The sequence below is a fragment of the Prunus persica genome, chromosome G5 (assembly GCF_000346465.2).
Source record: "Prunus persica cultivar Lovell chromosome G5, Prunus_persica_NCBIv2, whole genome shotgun sequence".
Lineage (NCBI taxonomy): Eukaryota > Viridiplantae > Streptophyta > Magnoliopsida > Rosales > Rosaceae > Prunus > Prunus persica.
Genome location: NC_034013.1, coordinates 6,081,281 through 6,107,001, shown reverse-complemented (window position 1 = coordinate 6,107,001; position 25,721 = coordinate 6,081,281). Strand labels below are relative to the sequence as shown.

Below are 25,721 nucleotides of genomic sequence, written 5' to 3'. Positions count from 1 at the left end.
ATGGAATGAAATTATTCCTCCCCAATTTGGAATTGATTTGATTAATAAGGGTAAATCAAATCCCTAATTGTGGTAGGTATCAAATCAATTCCTAATTTAATTAGGTAACTCCTCATTTAATTGGGAATTGTGATAGGAATCAAATCAATTCTCAACCTAATTAGGTAACATTCCATTTAATTGGGTAATCCCTAATTAAATTGAGTAACTCCCAATTAGGTTGAATAATTCCCAATTAGGTCAAACAATCCTCAAATGGAATGAATTATTTGACCTAGGGTTCTAATTTAATTCGGTTCCCACAATATATATGAGGCTTGTGTCTTGGTTAGGCGATCTTAAGGGCTTATTGAGAATTGATTATTTCCTTTTCAGCGTTTAATATCCCCGATAGGATCCTAACATGTAAACTCGATTGTACTATGAAAGAGAATAAGGAACAGTTGACCCAAAAATAGGACATATATTGTAGCATGTAGGGCTTGTAGCTTTTATATCCCGTACTTGTAGATTCATATAATTCAGTTTACTAATTGTATATTATGGACGTAGCTTGACTTGAGTGTGTGTCATGATGTGAATGTGTCGTTTTTACGGTCTTAATCCGTTGATTCAAATTTAGACATCAATAATCTCTGTATACGTGTATTCTTTTCTTTACTTGAATGCTAGGACGAGATGATAATGTTGAAAATGTTATATGGTAACGTTAATATCACATTGTCAATTGATTCATGGAAATTGTGTGTGCGTAGGAAGCACAGGAACAATGAATTTCCTTTAACTAAGATGTGAAAATCTTTAAATTTGTTTTGAATTTTAACTAGATTGGTGCATTTTTGGATGTTTGTTGTATGATCACGCAAAAGGTAACCTGGACAGTGGCGGAGCCAGAAAATTTTCACATAGGGGGCACCTTATATATTGAAATATATTTTTCTTTAGGGTGACAATGAAACTAATTTTTTACTTGATACAAAATCTCTAATTTTTGTACTATATTATTTACATATTATATTAAAACTATCTACTGAACATCAATCCATGGAAAAAATAAAATGAAATGTAATTTATTAAAAATACACACAAAGAAAATTTGAACGGCAATTTATCACTACAAATCGAAGTACGACAATAAAAGATGTGAAAGGGTAGCAATGATAGTGAGAAAAGGAAAATTAGAAAAATACAGAGAAAGAAATACATGGGCACTTCACAATTTGGTTAGAAAAGTGTGACATATATGTATTTTAATTAATCATGCGGTTGGATAAGAAGGTTCAATAGCAATGCCACAGAGTCCTTCCTTGGAAGGAATGCCCCTTTGCATCGTCACATATCCACTCTCCCCGCACCGTGCCCCAAGAATTCCTCCCCAGCCAGTATTTAGTCCCATCACTACTAGTCCCGCACCATGATCTAAGTTTATACCACATGTTCCAGTGTACACACCACTTGAATAAAACTGGAATGTACAGCCACTTGCGTCAATGGCAACCGAAATTGGTTCGTTAGCGACGGCTTGCAACATAGCATTTTGGTTGTTTTTAGGCACATCCTCGACCCGTTTATGGACACTGTTTGGGATGCAGCCTTCTGAGTGTTGCAACTAGTTCCATCTACACCCTGGTGGGAGTGATTAACTTCAGTTGTCAGCCTTTTGTTGCGTTGGATGAATTGAAAACCGTCATCCATTAGATCACCTTCACAGCCATGATCTTGACCTGATAGTGAGATTAAGTTTCTGTCGCTGCCAGTGCTGAGAATGCCCAGCAACACACTATAAAATTGAAATAACATGCCTCATCATTCAATAATATGTTATGTTGTGAAACAGTGAATGCGTCATCATTTAACAACTTGTTTAATACTTGCCACATTTGCCTTGGTCCTTCATCGGCGTCACTGCACCCTTTTCTCTCCAATCCACTAACGATGGCACATCAGTGACATTTCAATATCCAAAACATGTAGCTTTCGTGGAATTGGACATGATCGATTTGGAGGATTGTTTCATGTAACCATCACGAATTTCCCGAAACTCCTCATTGGTTAGGTCTGCAAATTCATTTAAGCTTAGAATGAAGTAGTTCTGGCTCATGAGCATCTGGGATTTTATAGACATAAACTTGTTGTGAGCCGTCCTTTTCCTCATAGTATACTAGATGGGGTACCTGTCTTTCTACGTGCCTTAATATCTTTGCAATCAAAAATAAAAATTCACTGAAATTGGAGATTGATTTAATATCAGACGGTTTTCGTCTTCAATTCCTTAAATTAGTTCTGAAAATGCTTGCGCGCTTGGGCGAACTGCTCGCACTCGGGATGAGCTTTCTCAACGACCAAACCAAGAGGGTAGGCAACGCGGTGGCTTGGTGCGATGACATTGACGCTGTCTCCTTCCAATAGGTTGAGCTTCCGGGTGGCCACCGGTGCAGTTTTCAACTTAACAATTATCCACAGGCTCCTTAGATTTGTCCAACTTAAACACGTACAGTCCAAGCTGGTTGGTTTCGGCCTCTTGGCTGGATTTTATGTTCCCCCCTCCCTACACTCCAATCGCACCGTTGCACCTGAACAATGGGCAATGTGCATGCATGCATGCATAAATCTCATATTCAAATCTTATAATCGACATTTAGGTAGTTTGTTACCTACTTATTAACGTTACGTACTTGGAATCATCTTACTTATCTCGGTCATAGACTTCAATTGGCAGTTGTCACAGTAGACCAGGCCGGTTAGGTAGATTTTGTCATTGGTGGTGTTGGAGTAAGCGAAACTGAGGAGCGACAAGAAACAAAAGGCAAAGGCAGGGACGGTAGTGCTAGACTTTCTTGACATTGTTGATGTTGAGTTTGCTAGTGTTGGTTCTATTCTATGTATTGCTGATGATGAATTAGACAGGGCTTTCTTCTTCTTATAAAGGGAAAAGAAGCAAAGAATGCGTATATTTTGGAGAGTTTGTGAGCCTTTGTTTGTTTACATGTGGAATTGACACAATTACTCACCCCCTTGACCCGCTCTTGATGGGACTCGAGTTCAGGAGAATAACTTGCCTGCAGCAGTTGATCAACAACTTAAATGAATAAAAATTGATCATTCGAGAAGGTCACCACAGTAATTATATGTGGCTGCAAGCCAATAGTTAAGGACCTTAAGGGTTTGTTTTGATAGAAAACTATTAATAATAATAGAGTGTGGTTAAACGAATTCTAAAATTAATTGAGTACACTCTATGATTTAAGTACACCCTAATATTTAAATTAAAATGTAAAATTAACTAAGTACATCCTATTTAACTACCAAAAATACCATTGATACATCTTAATACACTCAGACAACACCAAACCCATATAGCTCCTCAATTGCACTTCCGGCACAAGCTATGCTAGAGAGGATTTACTTGCGAAAGTTTCCGTCAATCATCAGTCAAGCACAACTTTATCTTCCTCATCTATAGGCACACTGTCAATGGCATGCAACGATGTTAGATAATAAATAAAAAAGATTTATATCTTGTACACTTGTAAGTTTATTATTATTTTTATATAAGAAAAATGTATTTTAACTAATTTTTCAGTCTTTTTATTTTATTTCATTCAATTCACGTACCCTAATTCAGGAATATTCTTTATTTTCGAATTGGGGGTGACAAGAGTCCAATCAACAAGGACCCTTTCCCATCTGCCCAGACCAACATGGTGAATGCAAATTTAGCTAAGCCGAATCAAACCTTAGCCAAGGTTGGATCAAACATGACTACTGTTGAAAGAAGAGCAAAATAGGTCATAGTGGATTCGAAGGCCAAAGGCATGACAAAGATGCGATTTGATTTGGCACTAAATGTGGCTCAACTGAAGCCAAATGAGCCAGCAATAAGGTAATCCAAGCAAGCAAATCCAAGAGGTTGGAGAATGAGAGAATTGTAAGCCAAGCCTAGAATTCCTGCCCACGTAGCCCAATGTTGAAAGCAATTCCAAGTTCGAAACAGTTCTACATGTTGATTAAAGATAAAAGTAATGTTGGAGAAACTACATCATTGTATTGCATAATGTACCACCTCTCTAATAAAGGTATGACCTACCAATATAAGTAGGTCTCATATCTATCAGAAAAGTGATTCATAATGTGGTACAATAATATCTTCTCCCTAATATATATTTTCCCAAAAACATACATACTTGTCAGCATCTTAGAATCAAAACATGATTGTATGGTTTGTTATTTATTTATTTCATAATTTGTTAACTAATTAGGTAGTCAATTGAAAATAGGTGTGTCTCATTTTAAAAATACGGAAATTTCGATGGAAATATAGGGATATTATCGATATCGATAAAAATTGAATAAAAACTACAGAAATTGTAAGAAAAACTTGGTATTTTTTTTTTTAAACTTTGGAGGATGTTTATTTAGTCAATTATCTATTAGTTTATCACAAAAAATTGAAAGGAAATGCATTGCATAATGGGTTTAATTAATTTAACCTGACCCGCATCTCATGCCATGACACGTGGAAGGGGTATGACACTAAAGAAGGCTCCATGGCCCATGCTGGCAAGCCCAATAGTACGAATCGGTAGGTCTTTTCGACACCCACGATCGATTCTACGCACAACCTTAAGGGTCTTTTGCCAATTCTACGCCTTAGAAGGCATCTTGTAGGATGTTCTCGAGTTCATCGCTAGGATATTTGTTGAGACGCGTTTCTGCCTCGGAAGGCACTCCCACGAGTCCCACATCGAAACTAAGTACCAAAAAAAACCTAGAACTCCCTATAAATATAGCTCCTCACCCCAGATACAGGGTAAGACTTGCTACTTGACACTTATGTCCTTGCATTGTCGATAGCTTGCTCTCATCCCCTTAAGCTAACTTTAGCATCGAAGGGCCTTCAACTGGTAGCATTGAGGATTTACTTGCGGAAGTTTCCGTCAATCATCAGTCAAGCACAACTTTCTCTTCCTCATCCATAGGCACACTGTCAATGGCATGCAATGATGTTAGATAATAAATAAAAGTGTTTCTTAGATCTAGGTCCAAAACGATTAGCGGCCATTGGGTTTAGTCCTCGTTTTTTTGGTTTTAGATGTAGGTCCTTTGACATTTATTACTCTTTTTGTTGTGTCAATTTTACTCTTTGAGGTAAATAAGGAAACCACATTGAAAATCTAAATTTAATGCATTATTTCCTTGTAATTGAATTTCAGAATTTAAAATATAAATTCTTTCTTTGATAATATTCCTAATATATGGATAAAATACAATTTAATTAATAAAAAGTAAAGACCCACATATTATACTAATCTATCAGACAAGCACCGACATTAAATTATGTACCTGACATACAGGTAAATAGTGTTATTATTAGCAACGAAAAATACTGAGTGATAAATCGTGTTATCTATAAGTTAGAAACATAAATTAGAAAACTACGTATAAGTCAAATACAAAAATAGACAAAATAAAATTGTATGTTACCTATTAAAAAAAGGTACATAAAATACTATGACACATTGTCGAAAATATGAAAAGACATATATATACCTATGCAACAAGTAATAGGCAATATGACATAAATGACTATTACCCAATTCAAGTCATAAGGGGTAATATTGGACCAAAAAATGATTTCAAAATTAAAAAATTAAAAAATTTACATCATAAAATATTAGAAAAAGAATGTAATTTTATGTGGCACAAAAGTCAAAGCACTTGGATCTTAAGTGCATACATTATCCTAGTAATGGGCTGAATATAACAACTTATCCAGCCAATAAATATGAACATAGTTGTTATACGTTAAAGTAGAAACTTGTTAATTCAAAATTGATGACTCCTTCCACTCGCCTTGTAAATGAATCCTACAGTTAATTAAATTGAATACAGTTGTAGACATTAGATCCAATCCACCCCCCATCTTAACACTTGGTACGTGTTCATTGGCATAACCATAGTTAATTCTTTGCTGTATAAATTTAAGGAATCATGATTATACTAATAGACACGTGTCAAGTATTGAGAATGATGATGAACAAAAATATGCTCCCTTAATCTAACTTGATTTAACCTTGCAATGGTATTGAAAACATTTCAACCTCATAGCTAGAGCTGCTAATTAATTGCGTGAGATTTTAAGAGCAAATCCACGTCATGGTTAATTGTCTCTATGTTCTGAGGCATGGATTTCAAAGTGAAGGATAGCAGCTCATAGCTAGCGTCTTTCTGTATTATTCAATTATACATATTTTATACAACACACTATATTATGACATTGTAGACATGGAAATTTTGGTGAATTAAATTCACTAAGTAAGAAAATAATTAGGGTTTGGTTGATTAAATTGTGGGGCCCATAATTAGTTCATGTGGCGTACGACTCATCAAATTCAGATTAGTTGTCAAAAGTGATACATGTTGACATCCGACGAAGTGCATCAAACAGTTCGAAGTGAAGACAAAATTAAAGGAAAGAATCTTCTGTGATTGACTTTGATTTAAATCAAATATTAATCAAGTCAATCAATCAAAGATAATTTGGTTAAATTGCCAAATTATTGGAATTGATTTTAAATCAAATCAGAATTCCACAAAGCAGGGTCCTAAAAAAGGAAAGCTATTTAGGTCAAGCATCCTGTAGGAGCCTATAAATAGGAGGCCTCAAGGCGAAAGAAGGGGGCCTAGACAGACAAAGCATTCAGAAGAAACAGAAAACTCTCTGCATTCTTCACCTCACTTTGGAAGAGCCATCAAGCACAACAAATATGTGCCGGTTCCTCCATCCTAGAAAAATCCAAACACCAAACAAGCCTTGTGCTACCCGTTTGATCAAGATCAAGTCTCTACGACCCTTCTATCAATCGCAAATTTTCTTTAAACACTTTGGAGATCGAATCAGAGGATTCAATACAGAGATTGTAACCCTAAATTTCATTAATACAAATATTATTTTGTATATGTGTTTTTTTCTCATTTGTCGCAGGAAATTCGTGTTTACAGACATATATATGTATTTTAATTAATCATGCGGTTGGATAAGAAGCTTCAATAGCAATGCCACAGAGTCCTTCCTTGGCAGGAATGCCCATTTGCATCGTCACATATCCACTCTCCGCCCACCGTGCCCCAAGAATTCCTCCCCAGCCAGTATTTAGAGTCCCATCACTACTAGTCCCGCACCATGATCTAAGTTTATACCACATGTTCCAGTGAACACACCACTTGAATAAAACTGGAATGTACAACCACTTGTGTCAATGGCAACCGAAATTGGTTGGTTAGCGACGGCTTGCAACATAGCATTTTTGTTGTTTTTAGGCACATTCTCGTAGCCGTTTATGGACACTGTTTGGGATGCAGCCTTCTGAGTGTTGCAACTAGTTCCATTTACACCCTGGTAGGGGCAATTAGCTTCAGTTGTCAGCCTTTCTTGCGTTGGATGAATTGGAAAGCGTCATCCATTAGACCACCTTCACAGCCATGATCTTGACCTGTAGTGTCACAATCCACAAGCTCTTGCTCTGATAGTGAGATTAAGTTTCCGGTTTTGAGCTGGTTAACCCCTTCTGTCGCTGCCGCTGCTGAGAACACCCAACAACACCCTATAAAATTGAAATAACATGCCTCATCATTCAAGAACATGTTATGTTGTGAAACAGTGAATGCGTCATCATTTAACAACTTGTTTAATACTTACCACATTTGCCTTGGTCCTTGATAGGCGTCACTGCACCCTTTTCTCTCCAATCCACTGAAGGTGGCACTTCAGTGATATTTCAATATCCAAAACTTGTAGCTTTCGTGGAATTGGACATGATCAATTTGGAGGATCGTTTCATGTAACCATTACGAATTTCCCGAAACTCCTCATTGGTTAGGTCTGCAAATTCATTTAAGCTTAGTCTAGAGTGAAGTAGTTCTGACCCATGTGCTTGTTCAAAGCCTCAATGAACTCCAAGTTGGCCTTGATAATATCACGAATCACCTCTCTTTCTCCTCTGCATCCTTATAAAAAAAACTGGCCCAAATTGAGCCATCTAGTCTTCATGTCTCGCCAACATGGTTTTCTCATCATAAATTTGGCGAGACGATGCTTGAGAGGAGCAAATGGCCAAAATGAAAAGAAAATCTACGTAGAGGTATTGGCCTCGATTTGTGAGAGCCATGGTAAAAAGTAAATAAGCACAATTGGTACGTATTCTATGGAAATATATTTAATCTTGGATGGGCACAAGACATTCAATGAGCATCTGGGATTTTATAGTACATAAACTTCTTGTGAGCCGTCCTTTTCCTCATAGTATACTAGATGGGGGACCTGTCTTTCTACGTGCCTTCGAAGATTTTCTAACTTAGGCACACAATAATTCAATGTTTTGGGCCGTTAATCATTATTTTTTTGCTAATTTCACATTATCCTTTACTAACAGTATAAGAAGATTAGCTGAACTAACTAATTTTTTTGATAGATGAGTAATTGATGGAATTACGAATGGAGTCGGTATTGCGAGTTTATTTATTTAATTATTTTTTTAAGGAAATGAACAAGTGATCCATTACAAGTCATGGATCCCCTTTGATCTTAATCACTTCATAAACTACTTAACGTATTAACCGGCACATAATGATTCAATTTTTGGGGCCTTAATGATGATATGGGTTGAGATGTGTGTCAAATCCAATGTGAACACATCATTATTTATTTGCTACTTTCACGCTTATCTAGCACATTATTTTAAAGAAAAGACCAAATTTTCACATTAAAATAAAAAATAAAAATCAAACTAGTATGGACCATGGAATTTAAGCTTAGTATAATTAAGGGCAAAATTGATAGGTGACATGTTAAAAGTTTAGTATTTTGATTAGGAGATTATTAGGTTATAAGATAGATTTTAAATCATATTTTTCTTCTCTTTAAATAGGTCCTAAATTGAATCTTAATTAAGAATTAATAAAGTAAAAAATAAAAAGACTAGATTAATCGACATGGCAGTATCTTCACGGATATAATACTTGAGTGCACTTCTAATTACACTTCTTTGTTTATACTAGTTGTGAATTCACGAATCATAACCGAGCATATATCATAATCATAACTGTTGATTTCTTAAACCACAATTTATCTATCTTTGCAATCAAAAATAAAAATTCACTGAAATTGAAAATTGATTTAATATCAGACGGTTTTCGCCTTCATTTAGTCTTCAATTCCTTAAATTAGTTCTGAAAATGCTTGCGTGCTTTGGCGAACTGCTCGCACTCCGGACGAGCTTTCTCAACGACCAAACCAAGAGGGTAGGAAACGCGGTGGCTTGGTCCGATGAAAACGACGCTGTCTCCCTCCAAAAGGTTGAGCTTCCGGGTGGCCACCGGCGCAGTTTTCGATTTGTTGTTAGGGTCGACCTCGTGGGAAATCTTGCATTCAGGGTCGGGGCTGTGTAGCACTGTCACTTGACAATCATCCAAAGGCTCCTTAGATTTTTCCAACACAAACACGTACATTCCAAGCGGGTTGGTTTCGCCCTCTCGTCTGGATTTTATGTTCCCGCCCTCCCTACACTCCAATCGCACCCTTGCACCTGATCAATGGGCAATGTGCATGCATGCATGCATAAATCTCATATTCAAATCTTATAATCCACATTTATGTAGTTTGTTACCTACTTATTAACGTTACGTACCTGGAATCATCTTACTGATCTCGGTCATAGACTTCAATTGGCAGTTGTCACAGTAGACCAGGCCGGTGAGGTAGATTTTGTCGTCAGTGGTGTTGGAGTAAGCCAATCTGAGGAGGGACAAGAAACAAAAGGCAAAGGCAAGGACAGTAGTGCTAGAGTTTGTCGACATTGTTGATGTTGAGTTTGCTAGTGTTGGTTCTATTCTATGTATTGCTGATGATGAATTAGACAGGGCTTTCTTCTTCTTATAAAGGGAAAAGAAGCAAAGAATGCGTATTCTTTGGAGAGTTTTGTGAGGCCTTTGTTTGTTTACATGTGGAAGTGAGACAATTACTCACCTCCTTGACCCATTCTTGATGGGACTCGAGTTCAGGAGAATAACTTGACTGCAACAGTTGACCAACAACTTAAATGAATAAAAATTGATGATTCGAGAAGGTCACCACAATAATTATATATGGTTGCAAGGCAATAGTTAAGGACCTTAAGGTTGGATTTGTTTTGATAGAAAACTGTTAATAATAATAGAGTGTGGTTAAACGAATATTCTAGAATTAATTGGGTGCATCCTATGATCTAAGTACACTTTAATATTTAAATTAAAATGTAAAATTAACTAAGTACACCCTATTTAACTACCAAAAATACTCATGATACACCTTAATACACTCTATCACACAACACCAAACCCATACAGCTCCTCAATTGCACGAGCAATGCTAGAGAGGTTTTGCTTGCGAAAGTTTTCGTCAATCATCAGTCAAGCACAACTTTCTCTTCCTCATCCATAGGCACACTGTCAAGAGCTGTCATTGGGTTTAGTCCTCGCGTTTTTTGTTTTAGATATCGGTTCTTTGACATTTATTACTTTTTTTGTTGTGTCAATTTTACCCTTTGAGGTAAATAAGGAAACCACATTGAAAATCTAAATTTAATGCATTATTTCCTTATAATTGAATTTCATAATTTAAAATTTGAATTCTTTCTTTGATAATATTCCTAATATATGGATAAAATACAATTTAATTAATAAAAAGTAAAGACCCATATATTATACCAATCGATCAGACAAGCACATTAAATTATGTACCTAACATACATGTAAATAGTGTTATTATTATCAACGAAAAATGCTTAATGATAAATCGCGTTATCTATAAGTTAGGAACATAAATTAGAAGACTACCTATAAGTCAGATACAAAAATAGACAACATAAAATTGCATGTTACCTATTAAAAAAAGGTACATAAAATACAATGACACATTGTCAAAAATATGAAAAAACATATATATACCTACGCAATTGGTGACAGGCAATATGACATAAATGACTATTACCCGATTCAAGTCATAAGGGGTGACATTGGACAAAAAAATGATTTCAAAATAAAAAATATAAAAAATTATATCATAAAATATTAAAAAAGGAATGTAATTCTATGTGGCACAAAAGTGAAAGGACTTGGATCTTAAGTGCATACATTATCCTAGTAATTGGCTGAATATAACAACTTATCCAGCCAATAAATATGAACATAGTTGTTATACGTTACAGTAGAAACTTGTTAATTCAAAATTGATGACTCCTTCCACTCGCCTTGTAAATGAATCCTACAGTTGATTAAATTGAATACAGTTGCAGACATTAGATCCGACCCAATTACCCGTGAGATTAAGCGGGTCGGAGAGAATGGCTTGCTTCCAAGCTTGTAAAGCCATGTAAGCATTTCTGATTCTCTGGTTCTCGAAAACCAGAGATGGGTCGACCGTGACTAGCTCGTCTCGGTCGCCGAACTCGTCCCCGTAGTAGAGGAGCTGGCGCTGCTTGATGTAGAGGGCTTCGGTGTCGGAGAGAGCTCCATGGCTGATAATGTTGTTGTGGTGGTGGTGCTCCTGCGCACCACAGACGACAGAGAGTGATGAGGAGGCGAGAGCGAAGGTGATGAGAAGGCACAAGTGAAACTGAGGGTGACCAATGACCATACCCTTCTTCACGAGGGCCGCTTTTGGTATTTGTCTTTTGTGCTGTAACCGTGACCATATCATTAAAGTCTAAATTGTTCTAAATAATCAAAGGCACAGGTGAAACTGAAACTACAAGAAGTGGAGCTTTATTATGGTGATTGATAATGACTAGATCTAGAATAGCAGAAAAATAAATGGGAGTCAACTAAGGGCTAGTTTGGCATTGTTGTGCTTTAAAAAAAAACTGTTTCTGCTGTGCTGCGAAAATAATCAGCTATGAAAAAAAAACAGCTAGGCGTTTGGTAAACTGTATATGAAAAAAGGCTGTGAGTAGTCGAAGTGTTCGGTAAATTTTTATCAGAAGTGCTTTTAGTATGTATAATGAACGAAAAGGACATGATGATGAAACGGTTTCTTTTTTTCTTCATTCTTTTTCTACTTTAAAAAAAAGAAAACAAACTTCACTACATAAATTTGTTTTCTTTTTTAATTTACACATTTTTAATTTATCAAAATTTGTAATCTACAATTAGCACACATATATTACCATAAATTATAAATTAATATTGTAACAAAAGTAGTTCTAAATATTGTTATATTAATAATAACAATGTGTTTTGAGGGCTTCGGAGAGGGTTAGCATAACAAATATACAAAAATTGTTCAATTTTAACATGCCAAAATGGATCACTACAATATAAAAGAAGCTAATTAGATGCATTCATGAAACTTGTAGCGATGCTATTTCTCAATGCTTCCATCTCTTGTGTTCCATTGTCATTAAGACTATGAACTTCTTGTTGTACATCAACATCCTCACCTATCTCTTCACTTAAGATATCATTTGAAGCATCAAAATGTCTATCACGTTGGGCATGCCTCCTTATATAATTATGAAGTGTCATTGTAGCAATGACTATCTTCACTTGCTTGTTGAATGGATAATTAGGCATATCTCCTTGATGCACAAATCACAGAATATGGATATATTATGGTTATTCCATGTCGCTGGAGCTTTTGATGAACTTCTCACATTCTTTCCCATCCTTACTAAAGCAATATGTGTTGAGTATGAGAAATAGATAATAGCAAATAATTGTCCCAAGATATACATTATACTAAAAGCATAAAAATAACAAACTTTCCTTTTCCCACAGGTATGAATATTCATCTATATTATCCACTATATGCTATATGTTTAAAAATGATGATGGCTCCCAACAAAACTTCCTTAAACCCACTTCTCATTCTCAACAAGGGACAAAGAGTCCAAGCATAGAGTATTCCTAATGATTCATGAAAGAAAACCAAGAACGAAAAGAATCCACACATGAAAATAAACTGATCACCTTCACAATTGACCTAAGAACAAGAACTATATAATTTTCCTAATCTTTAACATATATTACTTGAGGAACTAGCAAGCCTATTCTGCCAAGAGGAGACAAAGATAACATAAAGTCTTAGCCAATATTTCCAGCTTACTAGGGAACAGTTTATTGAATCTCTTAAGTCTGTGTTGTGGTTAAAATGTTTTGTTTCTATCATATGTTCTAAGGCAAGATGATATTGCATTCCCATAATTTACTGAGAATGCAATTTCATACCAATTTACAAAATTTTTATATTTCAACCATATGTCAGTTTATGAGTTCCCCACCACAATGACCAGCATGCTACAATCACTTTTGATAAAGCCCACCAACACAAAAAAATATAAATAGAAGGAAGAACTTCAAACCATTACCCAATCAAAAATCTTCTAACACAATAATAAAGTCCACCGACACTGAAAAATAATAATAAGGAAGAACTTGAAACTATGACCACTAAAAAATAAAAGCTTTGTTTACCAAAAATCTTCTAACACAATAATGGATGACAACTTAGATGGAACAGCAGTTTCACATAATAGGATCTTTTTTTTTTTTAAAAAAATTCTTGAGAAAACAGAAGCCCCAGATCTGGAGCTAATGGCTTCTTCACTCTTTTCTTGTCTTCTAACTAAAAGAGAACTAAAACTAAAGTCCAAAGGAATTATGTTTGAGCTTGAAGACAACAAGGTTAGGACAATGGAAAAATCAACACGGACCTGACTTGGGGACTTGGGTTGCAATCATATATATATATATATATATATATATATATATACAGAGAGTTTCCATTGAGGGATCCCTCAAATAAGTATTTGAGGGACACTCCTTATAGGCCCCACTCCGAATTGTATTTAACTAATCCAAACAGTCTATTTTGTAGATATTCATTCAAAGATCATCTCTACAAAAAAATTACTCGAATATGATATCATTTGACCACTCATTTGAGTTATTGAAATTTTAGTACTTTCTTGAAGGAACGTGTTCATTGATTTTGTAAGATACAATTGGATGTCAAAACGGTTTCCGATTTATCTAATTTTTTGTAAGGATGATTTATGAATGAAGACCTAAAAAATAGATGGTTTGGATCATTGGAAAGAAAATTGTAGGGTACCCTAAGGGCGTCCCTCAAATAAAATTATTTGAGAGATCTCTCAATAGAAGGGGACTGTATATATATATATATATATTTATTTATATTTATATTTATGTATATAAAGAACCAGATTAGCATAACGGGTTTTGTTCTTGATATTTTGGAACTGTACCAAACTATACAATGAGTAAATCTATGAACAATGATGGTTGTGTAATCTATAGAAAAAAAGCATCCAGGACAGACATGTTTCAGAGAAATAGAAACAGAGAGAGAAGTATCTGACCCAAAGGCCAATTGAACCAAGCTAGGGAGAAATCTCTCCTTGTCAAAGAGCAAGGAGAGACAAACCCAGTACAAAACTTGCAGCAAAACTCTCTCTCTGTCTCTCCCGTATTTTCCCCTTAAAGCCTCAAGAACACAAAGCCCCCAATTGCATAGAACCAAATGAAAAACCTAATTTCATAACATATATAAACCCAAAAATCATAAATGTAATGGGAAGATGAACTCACTGATAAGTAGCTGATTGTTGTTGGCAATTAAAGTCCTTGATTGAGATGGAGTTTTGAGATGCAGGGGGAGGAAGAAGAAGAATAGTGAGAAGAGCAGTCTGAGAGTGAGGTCAGAAAGTGTGAAGGTCGCGAGATCTATTTTGTGAGAGGGTCAAACGTTGTCATTTTGTGAAATACTTAGGGGTACTATAGGGATAATGAAACTTTCATTAACAAGAAAACCAGCTCTTTTTTTAAACAGCTTTTGAAAGCTCCATATACCTGACGTTGAGTTTTTGCTTTTTATGATGGGTGTTTTTAAAATAAGCGTGTTTTTTTGGGTTTACCAAACACCCAACTCATGCCAAATTTGTATTAAAGTTGCTTTTAAAAAAAATTAAGCGCTGCCAAAAGCCACCTAAGGCGGGCAAAAATGAATGAGTTCGACCAAGTATTTTGGGTTACATTTAAGGTGACTGGAATTAAGTATGGCCGAGGTACTAGAGACTATGGTTGGCCAAAATGGTGAAACACCAAGAACAGAAAAGGCAAAGGTTGTCCAATAGGTGATCATGGGGGAAATCAACCGCAACCACTGCCACTGGCTAGGAGAACTAGTCGACCGGTATATTGGTGCCCATATTCAGAATATGTCGGTCTTCAATCCGCCATTGGCCCATACCAGCCTTTATTAAGGAACTGGTTCCCTGACCCGCCCCGTTACAGAAAAAATAAAAATGAAAAACTACTTCGTTGAATGAGAAAAGCGATTTTGTATATCCGTGCGACTATACTGTTGGAAAAATTCTATTTAACTAGTATAGCCGGACGGCTATAATTTTGAAATTTCTATTTAAAGAGTATAGCCATGCGGTTGTACTGTTAAAAAATTTATATTTATAGAGTACAGCCACTCGGCTAGACTATTGAAAATTTATATTTGTTGAGTATAGCCGCTCTTCTATATTGGTGAAATATTCTATTCTTTAAAGATATTTCCACATTGCACTAAGAATAAAAATATTTATTTATTTTAGGATTAGTTTAATAATGCTCTATAGACATCTTGAAGACATAAATTAATTTTCTGCGCGGTGATAAGTATGTTAATTAATTCTTTAAAGACAAATATCATGATAATTTGGACTTATATGAGAGGATATATATATATATATATATATAGAGAGAGAGAGAGAGAGAGAGAGAGAGAGAGAGAGAGAGAGAGAGAGAGAGAGAGAGAGAGAGATGGATGCTATAACCTTTAAGAACTAGAAAGATTTGTTAAGATATATATGAGGCTTGTATCTTGGTTAGACGATCTTAAGGGCTTATTGGGAATTGATTATTTCCTTTTCAGCATTTAATATCCCCGTTAGGATCCTAACATGTAAACTCGATTGTACTATCAAAGAGAATAAGGAACAGTTGACCCAAAAATAGGACAGATATTGTAGCATGTAGGGCTTGTAGCTTTTATATCCCGTACTTGTAGATTCATGTAATTCAGTTCACTAATTGTATATTATGGACGTAGCCTGACTTGAGTGTGTGTCATGATGTGAATGTGTCGTTTTTACGATCTTAATCCGTTGAGTCAAAGTTAGACATCAACAATCCAAGTATACGTGTATTCTTTTCTTTACTTGAATGCTAGGACGAGATGAAAATGTTGAAAATGTTATATGGTAATATTAATATCACATTGTCAATTGATTCATGGAATTTGTGTGTGTATAGGAAGCACAAGTTATAGGAACAATGAATTTCCTTTAACTACGATGTAAAAATCTTTAAATTTGTTTTGAATTTTAACTAGATTGGTGCATTTTTGGATGTTCATGGCAAGATCATGCAAAAGGTAATCTGGATACAGAATATATAAATGGTGCATTTTAATTGGCAAAAAGACTCATCTCTTCATCATAATATTGTACTTCCCCCTCTTTAAAAATATAAAGTAATTATATATATATGTATATATTAATTATGAGCCTAGCTAGTCCTAAATAATCTTTATATACTGCGCACAGCAAGCTAGCTCAACGGTTTGTATTTGAAGTTGTAGCCAGTCAACAACACCACCTTGTAAGCTCTAGTTACGTATCCTAGAATTTTTCAAATTAAGTTTTATCTAGCTCTCCTGTTACAGCAAACTTCCATAAACCAGGTACGTGCGAGAGAGTTTTTCTCTTCTACTGGCACCTAAATTTTCCGGTCCTCTTCTGCTGCCATTTACTTGCCTGAGAAATTAATTTCTCCAAAAATGTCCGATCAGAAATGGCTTTAAGAATAAGTATAATTAAGTTGTAAATTGATGTTATATATATGGTTAATTACGTGTTTCCAATCCATGCCACCTCCGAACAAGTGTAATGACGTCGTTTCACAGTTTTACCTTGTAGGATCAGTGACATGATCATGTGATTACTCTAAGGGAATATATTTACTCACCACTTTAACCAAATGTGTACTCTCACTACCCATTTTAACACTTGACACGTGTTCATTGACATAATCATAGTTATATATTTATAGAACTATATGGTTATACCCATAGACACATGTCAAATATTAAGAATGATGGTGAGCAAAAATATGCACCCTTAATCTAACTTGATTTAACCTTGCAATGGTAATGAAAACATGTCAACCTCATAGCTATAGCTGCTAATTCATTGAGTGAGATTTTAAGAGCAAATCCACGTCATGGGTTAATTGTTTCTATGTTTTGAGGCATGGATTTCAAAGTGGAAGGATAGCAGCTCATAGCTAGCGTCTTTCTATATTATTCAATTATACATATTTTATACACCACACTATATTATGACATATATGCATTTTAATTAATCATGCGGTTGGATAAGAAGCTTCCATAGCAATGCCACAGAGTCCTTCCTTGGCAGGAATGCCCCTTTGCATCGTCACATATCCATCCTCCCCCAACCATGTGCCCTAAAAATTCTTCACCAGCCAGTATTTAGTCCCATCACTACTAGTCCTAGTCCCGTATCCAACTGCGGTAACACCATGATCTAAGTTTATACCACAGTGAACACACCACTTGAATAAAACTGGAATGTACAGCCACTTGCGTCAATGGCAACCGAAATGTTGAAATATAAGTGTTTTAGCTGATATGATGTTGTATTTAGTTTAAATTTACAGATTTAAATGTGAGCGCTTGGATTACAGTCCAAGTGGACAGCTAAGATGTAATCTTAGAATAGAAGAATGGATGGCTAGATTTGGATGATATAATTTGGGAATTTCCTGTTCCAGCTGTTATTAGTGCAGAGTGTGTGCGAGAGAAGAAGAATAGAATTCATCTTTTTGCTCCTTCCTCAAGCTCTCTCTCATTCTAAAAATCTCTCTGAAACCTTTACTCATTCAGTAGCATTTGTAGAATGCAAGTTATAATTCAGATCATAGTTTGAATTCTAACATGGCCTCAGAGCCAGGTTCTATTGTTTAACTTTGGGCGATTAAATCTGTGAAGAAAACTAGCTGAAATTTGGAAAAGTGGTTTCGCGATTTGTGTCTAACATGGCAGGGTATGGAGGTGGTGAGCTGAGAGTGCCGATCTTTGGCGGTGATAACTACGAAAATTGGAGCATAAGAATGAAAACCATTTTCAAATCTCATGGGCTTTGGGAATTGGTTGAGAAGGGAATAGAGTGCTCAAATTCGAAGGGAGCTGGAGAATCTGATGCAAAGAAGAAAGAAAAGGAAGAATCGAGTGGTGCTTGGAAGATGACTCTCACTGAGCTACTCATGAAGAATGCTAAAGCTCTGGGTCTTATTCAAGGAGCAGCGTCTGATGAGATCTTCCCTCGATTCTCTCATGAAGAAACCTTTGAGGGAGCTTGGGATATCTTGATGAAGGAATTCCATGGTGATAAACAGGTTAGAAGTGTTAAATTGCAAGGTCTATGTAGAGAATTTGAATATACAAGAATCAGAGATGATGAGTCCCTTTCTGCTTATCTTACCAAACCGTTTGATCTGATAAACCAAATGAGGAGCTATGGAAAGGATTTAGCTAGAGCAAGGATTGTTCAAAAATTACTAATCAGTTTGCCATCAGCTTATGATTCAATCTGTTCTGTTATTGAGCATTCTAAGGATTTGGATGAAATTGAGGTACAAGAAGTGGTAACCTCTTTGAAGAGTTTTGAATTATGGCTAGATAGGCACTTTGGAGATAAGACTGAGAAAGCATTTGCTAGTCTTTGTGTGAATCCCAATCAAAAAATTACAGTGGAAGTCAAAGTGGTTTTAGGGATCAAAGGAATTGGAGGACAAAAGGCAAAAAGTGGGATAATATATCAACTGATGGAGCCAGAAACCCCTGCAAACATTGTGGCGAACTACATTTTGGTGATTTTCGGTTTAAGGGAAAACCAAAATGTTACAACTGTGACAAATTTGGTCATATTGCAAAAGATTGCTATAGCAAGAAACCAGCACAACAGCTCAACTATGCTACTCAGACCGAATCCACACCAACCATGTTTTATGCTAGTAATAAAGGTTCTGCTAGTGTAAAAGGATGTGATGATGTATGTGTTGGGGCCAAAATCCTGTGCACCTAGCCCAACACTATAGAGCCCAGAATAAAGCCACAGGGCCCAAGCAGTCTGGGCTTTGCAAAATAAACAGGAATCGAGGGCCCAAAATTCAAAAAAGCCCAGCCCGTGATCTATCGAAACCACGACAATAAACTTGGGCTTCGAAAAGGAAGAAAAGAAAGAAATCAGCCCATAGCTCAACTCAAACTGGGCTTGGCATAATTAAAAAAGAAGAAAGGCCCACGTCTTTTACGAAATGGCAAAGTTGTAAAAAAAAAAAAAGAAGGCCAAATTAAGTGGCAATTGACCACTAAAGTAGATAAAAAAGAATTGGATTGGGCCCAGCATCTAAGTACTCACCATTTATCTCAAAACACGGAGTATAAGATCAGCTGATTTTTGGAAAGTCTATTCTCAGAGCCCACGTGAATACCTGACTTTAAAAAGTCAACAATTTCAACTGTCACAAGAGAGTAGATTGGTAATTAATGAAAGCAGGTCATTAGCAGAGAGACTTCCCTGAAACTTTGGGGCTAAAAGATCAGAATCCTTTTCTATATCCAAAAAAATTCGTTAGATATCATTTCCAAGGGATAAGCAGGCCATATTTTCTAAAAAGATAAGTGGGAAGCAGGGAGTTGTTCATCTGGAAGATCAAAACTAAACCATCACAGTTTGAACTCTTACAAAGAGCAGTTAAATTGGAAGAAGGGTTAGGTTTCTTTTTCAAGAAATACAGGGAAGTGACTGCCTTAGGAACTGACTATAGAAAGCTTATCTGCCAGAATTGATAAAAACCCTTTTTCTTTGCATTTAAAAATGAAAGATCTTTTGAGAAATTTTTCCGCCCATTATTAAAAGAATTAGAAGCACCACTACAAAGCATCTCTTATAAATATAGGAGAGGGTGAACAGAGCAAAAGATCAGACAATCAATCAAACAACCAAAAAATCAGTCAAAAGACAAAAACTCAAAATGATCACTTGATCTCAAAGAACCTTCAAACAAACTGAAGCAACCAAAAGCTCATTGAGCCAGAAGAAAGAAGCCAACTACAAATCAATTTCAAGAAGAAAGAAGCCAACTACAAATCAATTTCAGACTTAGAGAAAAGTCATTTAAAATGAGATTTCTCTTGTTACAAATTTGGTTCAGCAAAAGCCAAAACAAGCAGAGCTTGGGTTTTCACAAAAATGAAAACCTCAACAAATTTATGGAGAACCCTGATCAAGTAGAACAAGTATCACAATGCAGTTCCAGCTCAATAATCCTTGAGTCCAGCCACTTCTGCACCCTTCAGACTGAATAGGCCGTAATTCTGTCCGTTCAAAAAGCCTTCCAGGGCTTGAAATAGATTAAAGCTCTGCCAAACTCGAACGTTGGTATCGATTTACAGCTGAAACTTGACAGTTGAAGTTGCTGATAGTCTAGTCCAGCCTGGATCAGAAGCATCTATCCATGCAGAAATGGAAGTCCAGCCTTCTTTTTGTCTTTCTAGAGTTGGCTTTTCCCTTTTGAGTTTTGTAAAAGGCAATTCTACCTCAAAACAGTTCATTTTCTCATCATTTATTCTGGCCAGAACTACCAGTTTTATACTGTGAAAAATTATGAAGTACTCACCAGTCTGAGGCAAGAAAAGAACTTACTTGGGAGATATTCCTCACCCAAATTCACAACTGTTTGATTAGAAATCAGTAACTTGGGGTGCAAGTTATCTATTTTTAAAGTCTTCTAGGATTTCTCATTGCTAGTAGTGGCACGCTCGCACACTAAAGAAAGTTGACTTGTTGACCAGTCAATGATTTTCAAGGCAATGGGGAATTTTGCCCTACCATCACAGGAACAAACACAAAACGGGTGAACAATATGGTATTTGGATAGCGGATCTAGCAACCATATGACTGGGAGAGAAGATGTATTAGTTGATGTTGATAGGAATATAATTGCAAAAGTTGCAATGGGGACAGGACAATTGGTTAATGTTGTTGGAAAAGGAAATTAAATCTTGTTGTTGACACTAAGATGGGAAGAAGGTATGTCAAAGGAGTGCTGTTAGTTGCTGGTCTCAAGAAGAATTTGCTCAGTGTAGGGCAAATGATGAAGCATGGATATGTTCTGATTTTTGGAGCTAATAAGGTTGAAATTTATGATGATTGTTCTTTATCAAATCTAGTTGCTAAGGTGCAACTGAAAGGCGACATAAGTTTTCCTTTGAAGCTTCACACAACTTTACAGGTTGCATTAAGAGCAAATGTAGAGTCATCAACTTTAGTTTGGCATAGAAGAATGGGGCATTTAAACTTCACCAGTTTGAAGCTGCTGCAAGATCAGGGAATGGTACTTGGATTGCCAGAATCCCACTCGAGTTGGTACACACAAATGTATGTGGACCAATGCAGACTATTACCAAAGCTGGAAATAGATATTTTCTTACCTTCATAGACGATTGTACTCGTATGTGTTGGATCTATTTCTTGAGATACAAATCAAAAGTCCTTAATGTCTTTAAGAAATTTAAAGCCACTGTTGAGCTGCAAAGTGGATATAAATTGAAGAAAATAAGATGTGACAGGGGGGCGAATATACTTCCAATGAATTCAACAAATTTTGTGAAGACATGGGAATGGAAAGGCAGCTAACTGTGACATATTCACCATAGCAAAACGGAATAGCAGAACAAAAGAACAGAACAATTATGGAGATGGCTAAATGCATGATGATTGAGAAGAAGATGCCTCTAGAATTTTGGGCTAAGGCAGTAAACACTGCAGTGTATGTCCAGAATAGATGTCCAACTAAGGCCTTAGACAAGAAAACTCCATTTGAAGCTTATAGTGGTAGAAAGCTAGGAGTTAAGCATTTAAGAGTGTTTGGTTCTTTGTGCTATGCACATGTTCCAAATCAACAAAGGCAGAAGGGTATGGCAACTGTGAAAAGGCTTCAGACTATATAACATTGCATCTGAAAAAAATGATTATTTCCAGGGATGTGATATTCAATGAGGCATCTATTTGGGATTGAAATGCACAAAAGGAATGTGATATCTCAATACCTCTTAATGAGACACTCACTGAGAGAGAAGAGGAATCTAATGATTCTAGCCTGAGTCAAGAAGAGATTTCAGAAGAGGGGCATGTTGATCCTGACTCAGGATCACTGGATGTTGATCACACACCTCTGAAATACAAGAGTATTGCAGAAGTGTATGCAAGATGTAACTTGTGTATTATCAAGCCTGAGACCTTTGAAGAGGCTGTTAAGGATGAAGCATGGCAGAAAGCAATGGAGAATGAGATAGAAATTATAGAGAAGAACAAAACTTGGGAGTTGGTTGATAGACTAACTGATAAACCAGTAATTGGTGTCAAATGGATTTATAAAACCAAGCTGAATTTAGATGGTACAGTTCAAAAAGACAAGGCTCAGCTAGTGGCAAAGGGCTATTCTCAAAAGCCAGGGATAGATTTCAATGAAACATTTGCACCTGTTGCTAGGCTGGATACCATTAGAACATTGGTGGCATTGCCTGCACAAAAGGGGTGGAAACTATTTCAGTTAGATGTGAAGTCTGCATTCTTGAATGGAGTATTGCATGAAGAGGTGTATGTGGATCAACCTCCTGGTTTTATGATTAAGAACAAAGAGGATAGAGTGTATAGACTCAAGAAGGCATTATATGGACTTAAACAAGCTCCAAGAGCTTGGTATGAAGAAATCAATTCTTACTTCATCAAGGCAAGTTTCCAGAGAAGTCCTAGTGAGGCAACAGTATATGTAAAGGCTGCAGAAAGTAGTATTATTATTGTTTCTTTATATGTAGATGATATTATCTACACTGGAAGCTCAAAAGCCTTGATCATGGAGTTCAAAACTGAAATGGTGATGCAGTATGAAATGACTGATCTTGGTTTGCTTCACCATTTCTTGGGGTTAGGAGTGATACAAACTGAGTCTTACATTTTCTTGCACCAGAAGAAATATGCTAAGACATTGCTAGACAAATTTGGCTTCAAGGACTATAAAGCAGTGGCTACTCCTCTTGCAATGAATGAAAAGCTATCCAAGGAAGATGGAAGTGAACAAGCTGATGAAGGGGTTTATAGGCAGATAGTTGGAAATCTGTTGTACTTGACTGCAACAAGGCCAGACATCATGGTTGCAGCAAGTCTTTTGGCTAGATTTATGCATGGACCTACTAGAAAACATATGGGAACTGCCAAAAGGGTATTGAGGTACATTCAAGGCACATTTGATTGTGGCATAGCATATGAGAAAGGCAAAGAAGCAAGGCTCATTGGCTACTGTGACAGTGATTGGTCGGGGAGCGAGGATGACATGAGAAGCACCTCTGGATTTGCATTTAATCTTGGATCAGGTATGTTTTCCTAGGCTTCAGTCAAGCAAAGTAGTGTAGCTCTGTCTACAGTAGAAGTAGAGTATGTTAGTGCAGCAGAAGCTACTGCACAAGCAATCTGGTTGCGCTTCATTCTCTCAGACATTGGTGAAGAACATGTGGGTGCTACTACAATTCTATGTGATAATACCTCTGCTATTGCCATAACCAAGAATCATGTGCATCATCATAAGACAAGGCATATAAACAGGAGGTTTCACTTCATCCGAGATGCTTTGCAAAATGGAGAGATTGATTTACTATGTTGCAAAATTGAAGAGCAGACTGCAGACATCTTTATTAAGGCTCTAGCAAGAGATTGGTTTGAATACCTGAGAAGAAAGCTTGGAGTAATCTCAGCTAAACACTTAGAAGGGAGTGTTGAAATATAACTGTTTTTGCTGATATGATGTTGTATTTAGTTCAAATTTACAGATTTAAATGTGAGCCCTTGGATTACAATCCAAGTGGACAGCTAAGATGTAATCTTAGAATAGAAGAATGGATGGCTAGATTTGAATGATGTAATTTGGGAATTTCCTGTTCCAACTGTTATTAGTGCACAGTGTGTGCGTGAGAAGAAGAATAGAATTCATCTTTTTGCTCTTTCCTCGAGCTCTCTCTCATTCTGAAAATCTCTCTGAAACCTTTACTCATTCAGTAGTATTTGTAGAAGGCAAGTTATAATTCAGATCATAGTCTGAATTCCAAAAGAAATTGGTTGGTTAGCGACGGCTTGCAACATAGCATTTTGGTTGTTTTTAGGCACATCCTCGTACCCATTTATGGACACTGTTTGGGATGCAGCCTTCTGAGTGTTGTAACCCTGGTAGAAGTGATTAGCTTCAGTTGTCAGCCTTTGTTGCGTGGATGAATTGAAAAGCGTCATCCATTAGACCACCTTCACAGCCATGATCTTGACCTGTAGTGTCATAATCCACAAGCTCTTGCTCTGATAGTGAGATTAAGTTTCTGGCTTTGAGCTTGCATGTTAACCCCTTTTGTAGCTGCCACTGCTGAGAATGCCCAACAACACCCTATAAAATTGAAATAACATGCCTCATCATTCAATAACATGTTAGGTTGTGAAACAGTGAATGCGTCATCATTTAACAACTTGTTTAATACTTACCACATTTGCCTGGGTCCTTGATAGGTGTCACTGCACCCTTTTCTCTCCAATCCACTGAAGGTGGCACATCAGTGACATTTCAATATCTAAAACATGTAGCTTTCGTGGAATTGGACATGATCGATTTGGAGGATCGTTTCGTGTAACCATTACGAATTTCCCGAAACTCCTCATTGGTTAGGTCTGCAAATTCATTTAAGCTTAGTGTGAAGTAGTTCTGGCTCATGTGTTTGTTAAAAGCCTTAATGAACTCCAAGTTGGCCTTGACTATCATGAATCGCCTCTCCTTCTCCTCAGCATCCTTATAAAAAAAACTGGCCCAAATTGAGCCATCCAGTCTCATCATAAATTTAGTGAGATGATGCTTGAGAGGAGCAAATGGCCAAAATAAAAAGAAAAGCTAAGCAGAGGTCTCTTGATTTGTGAGAGCCATGGTAAAAAGTAAATAAGCACAACTGGTACCACTACTACATTTTACACTTTGCGCGACGAAGAGAATTTCGTCGCGCAAAATACATTGTAGTCGCACAAATTTCAGCGAGACAGAAACTTCGTCGCGCAGAATCCGTCGCGCAAAGATCGTGAAGAAAGACTTTGCGCGACGAATTTTTTCATTGGTCACGCAAAGTGACTTTGCGCGACGAAAAAATATTGGTCGCACAAAGCGACTTTGCGCGACGAAAAAGATTGGTCGCGCAAAGTGACTTTGCACGACGAAAAATATTGGTAGCGCAAAGTTGTGCACGACGAAATACATTAGTCGCGCAAAGATTTGCGCGACGAAATATATTGGTCGCTCAAAGTTTTGCGCGACGAAAAACATTGGTCGCGCAAAGTCTAAAAAAAATTTTAAAAAACTAAAAAATTCCCACGTCCAATTTTTGGTACCTGCCCAAATTTTTTGAGTTTTGCGCGACGAAATATTTTTTGTTTTAAATGTTTTTAATTTAAAATAAACTAATTTAATAGTTTGCGCTACGAAATATTTTGTCGCGCAAGATTTTT

General features: G+C 36.5%; 1 protein-coding gene and 3 pseudogenes across 1 annotated transcript; all 4 read right to left on the bottom strand.

Moving 5' to 3' along the window:
• On the bottom strand, positions 1,179-2,155 carry LOC18777645 (annotated as a pseudogene).
• On the bottom strand, positions 7,026-8,063 carry LOC18775687 (annotated as a pseudogene).
• LOC18777060 (olee1-like protein) lies at positions 9,146-9,882 on the bottom strand. The gene is made up of 2 exons (XM_007208749.2): positions 9,687-9,882; positions 9,146-9,584 (listed from the first exon to the last, which is right to left on the bottom strand). Exons 1-2 carry the CDS (start codon positions 9,853-9,855, stop codon positions 9,223-9,225), a joined length of 531 nt encoding a protein of 176 aa, XP_007208811.1. The 5' UTR covers positions 9,856-9,882; the 3' UTR covers positions 9,146-9,222.
• Positions 17,470-25,049, bottom strand: LOC18778056 (annotated as a pseudogene).

Excerpts from the sequence above, each read along its gene's own strand:
- LOC18777060 (XM_007208749.2), bottom strand. The coding sequence starts at position 9,855 with ATGTCGACAAACTCTAGCACTACTGTCCTTGCCTTTGCCTTTTGTTTC. Across the intron at positions 9,585-9,686 it reads GATCAGTAAGATGATTCCAG|GTGCAAGGGTGCGATTGGAG; the intron begins GTACGTAACGTT and ends CCCATTGATCAG.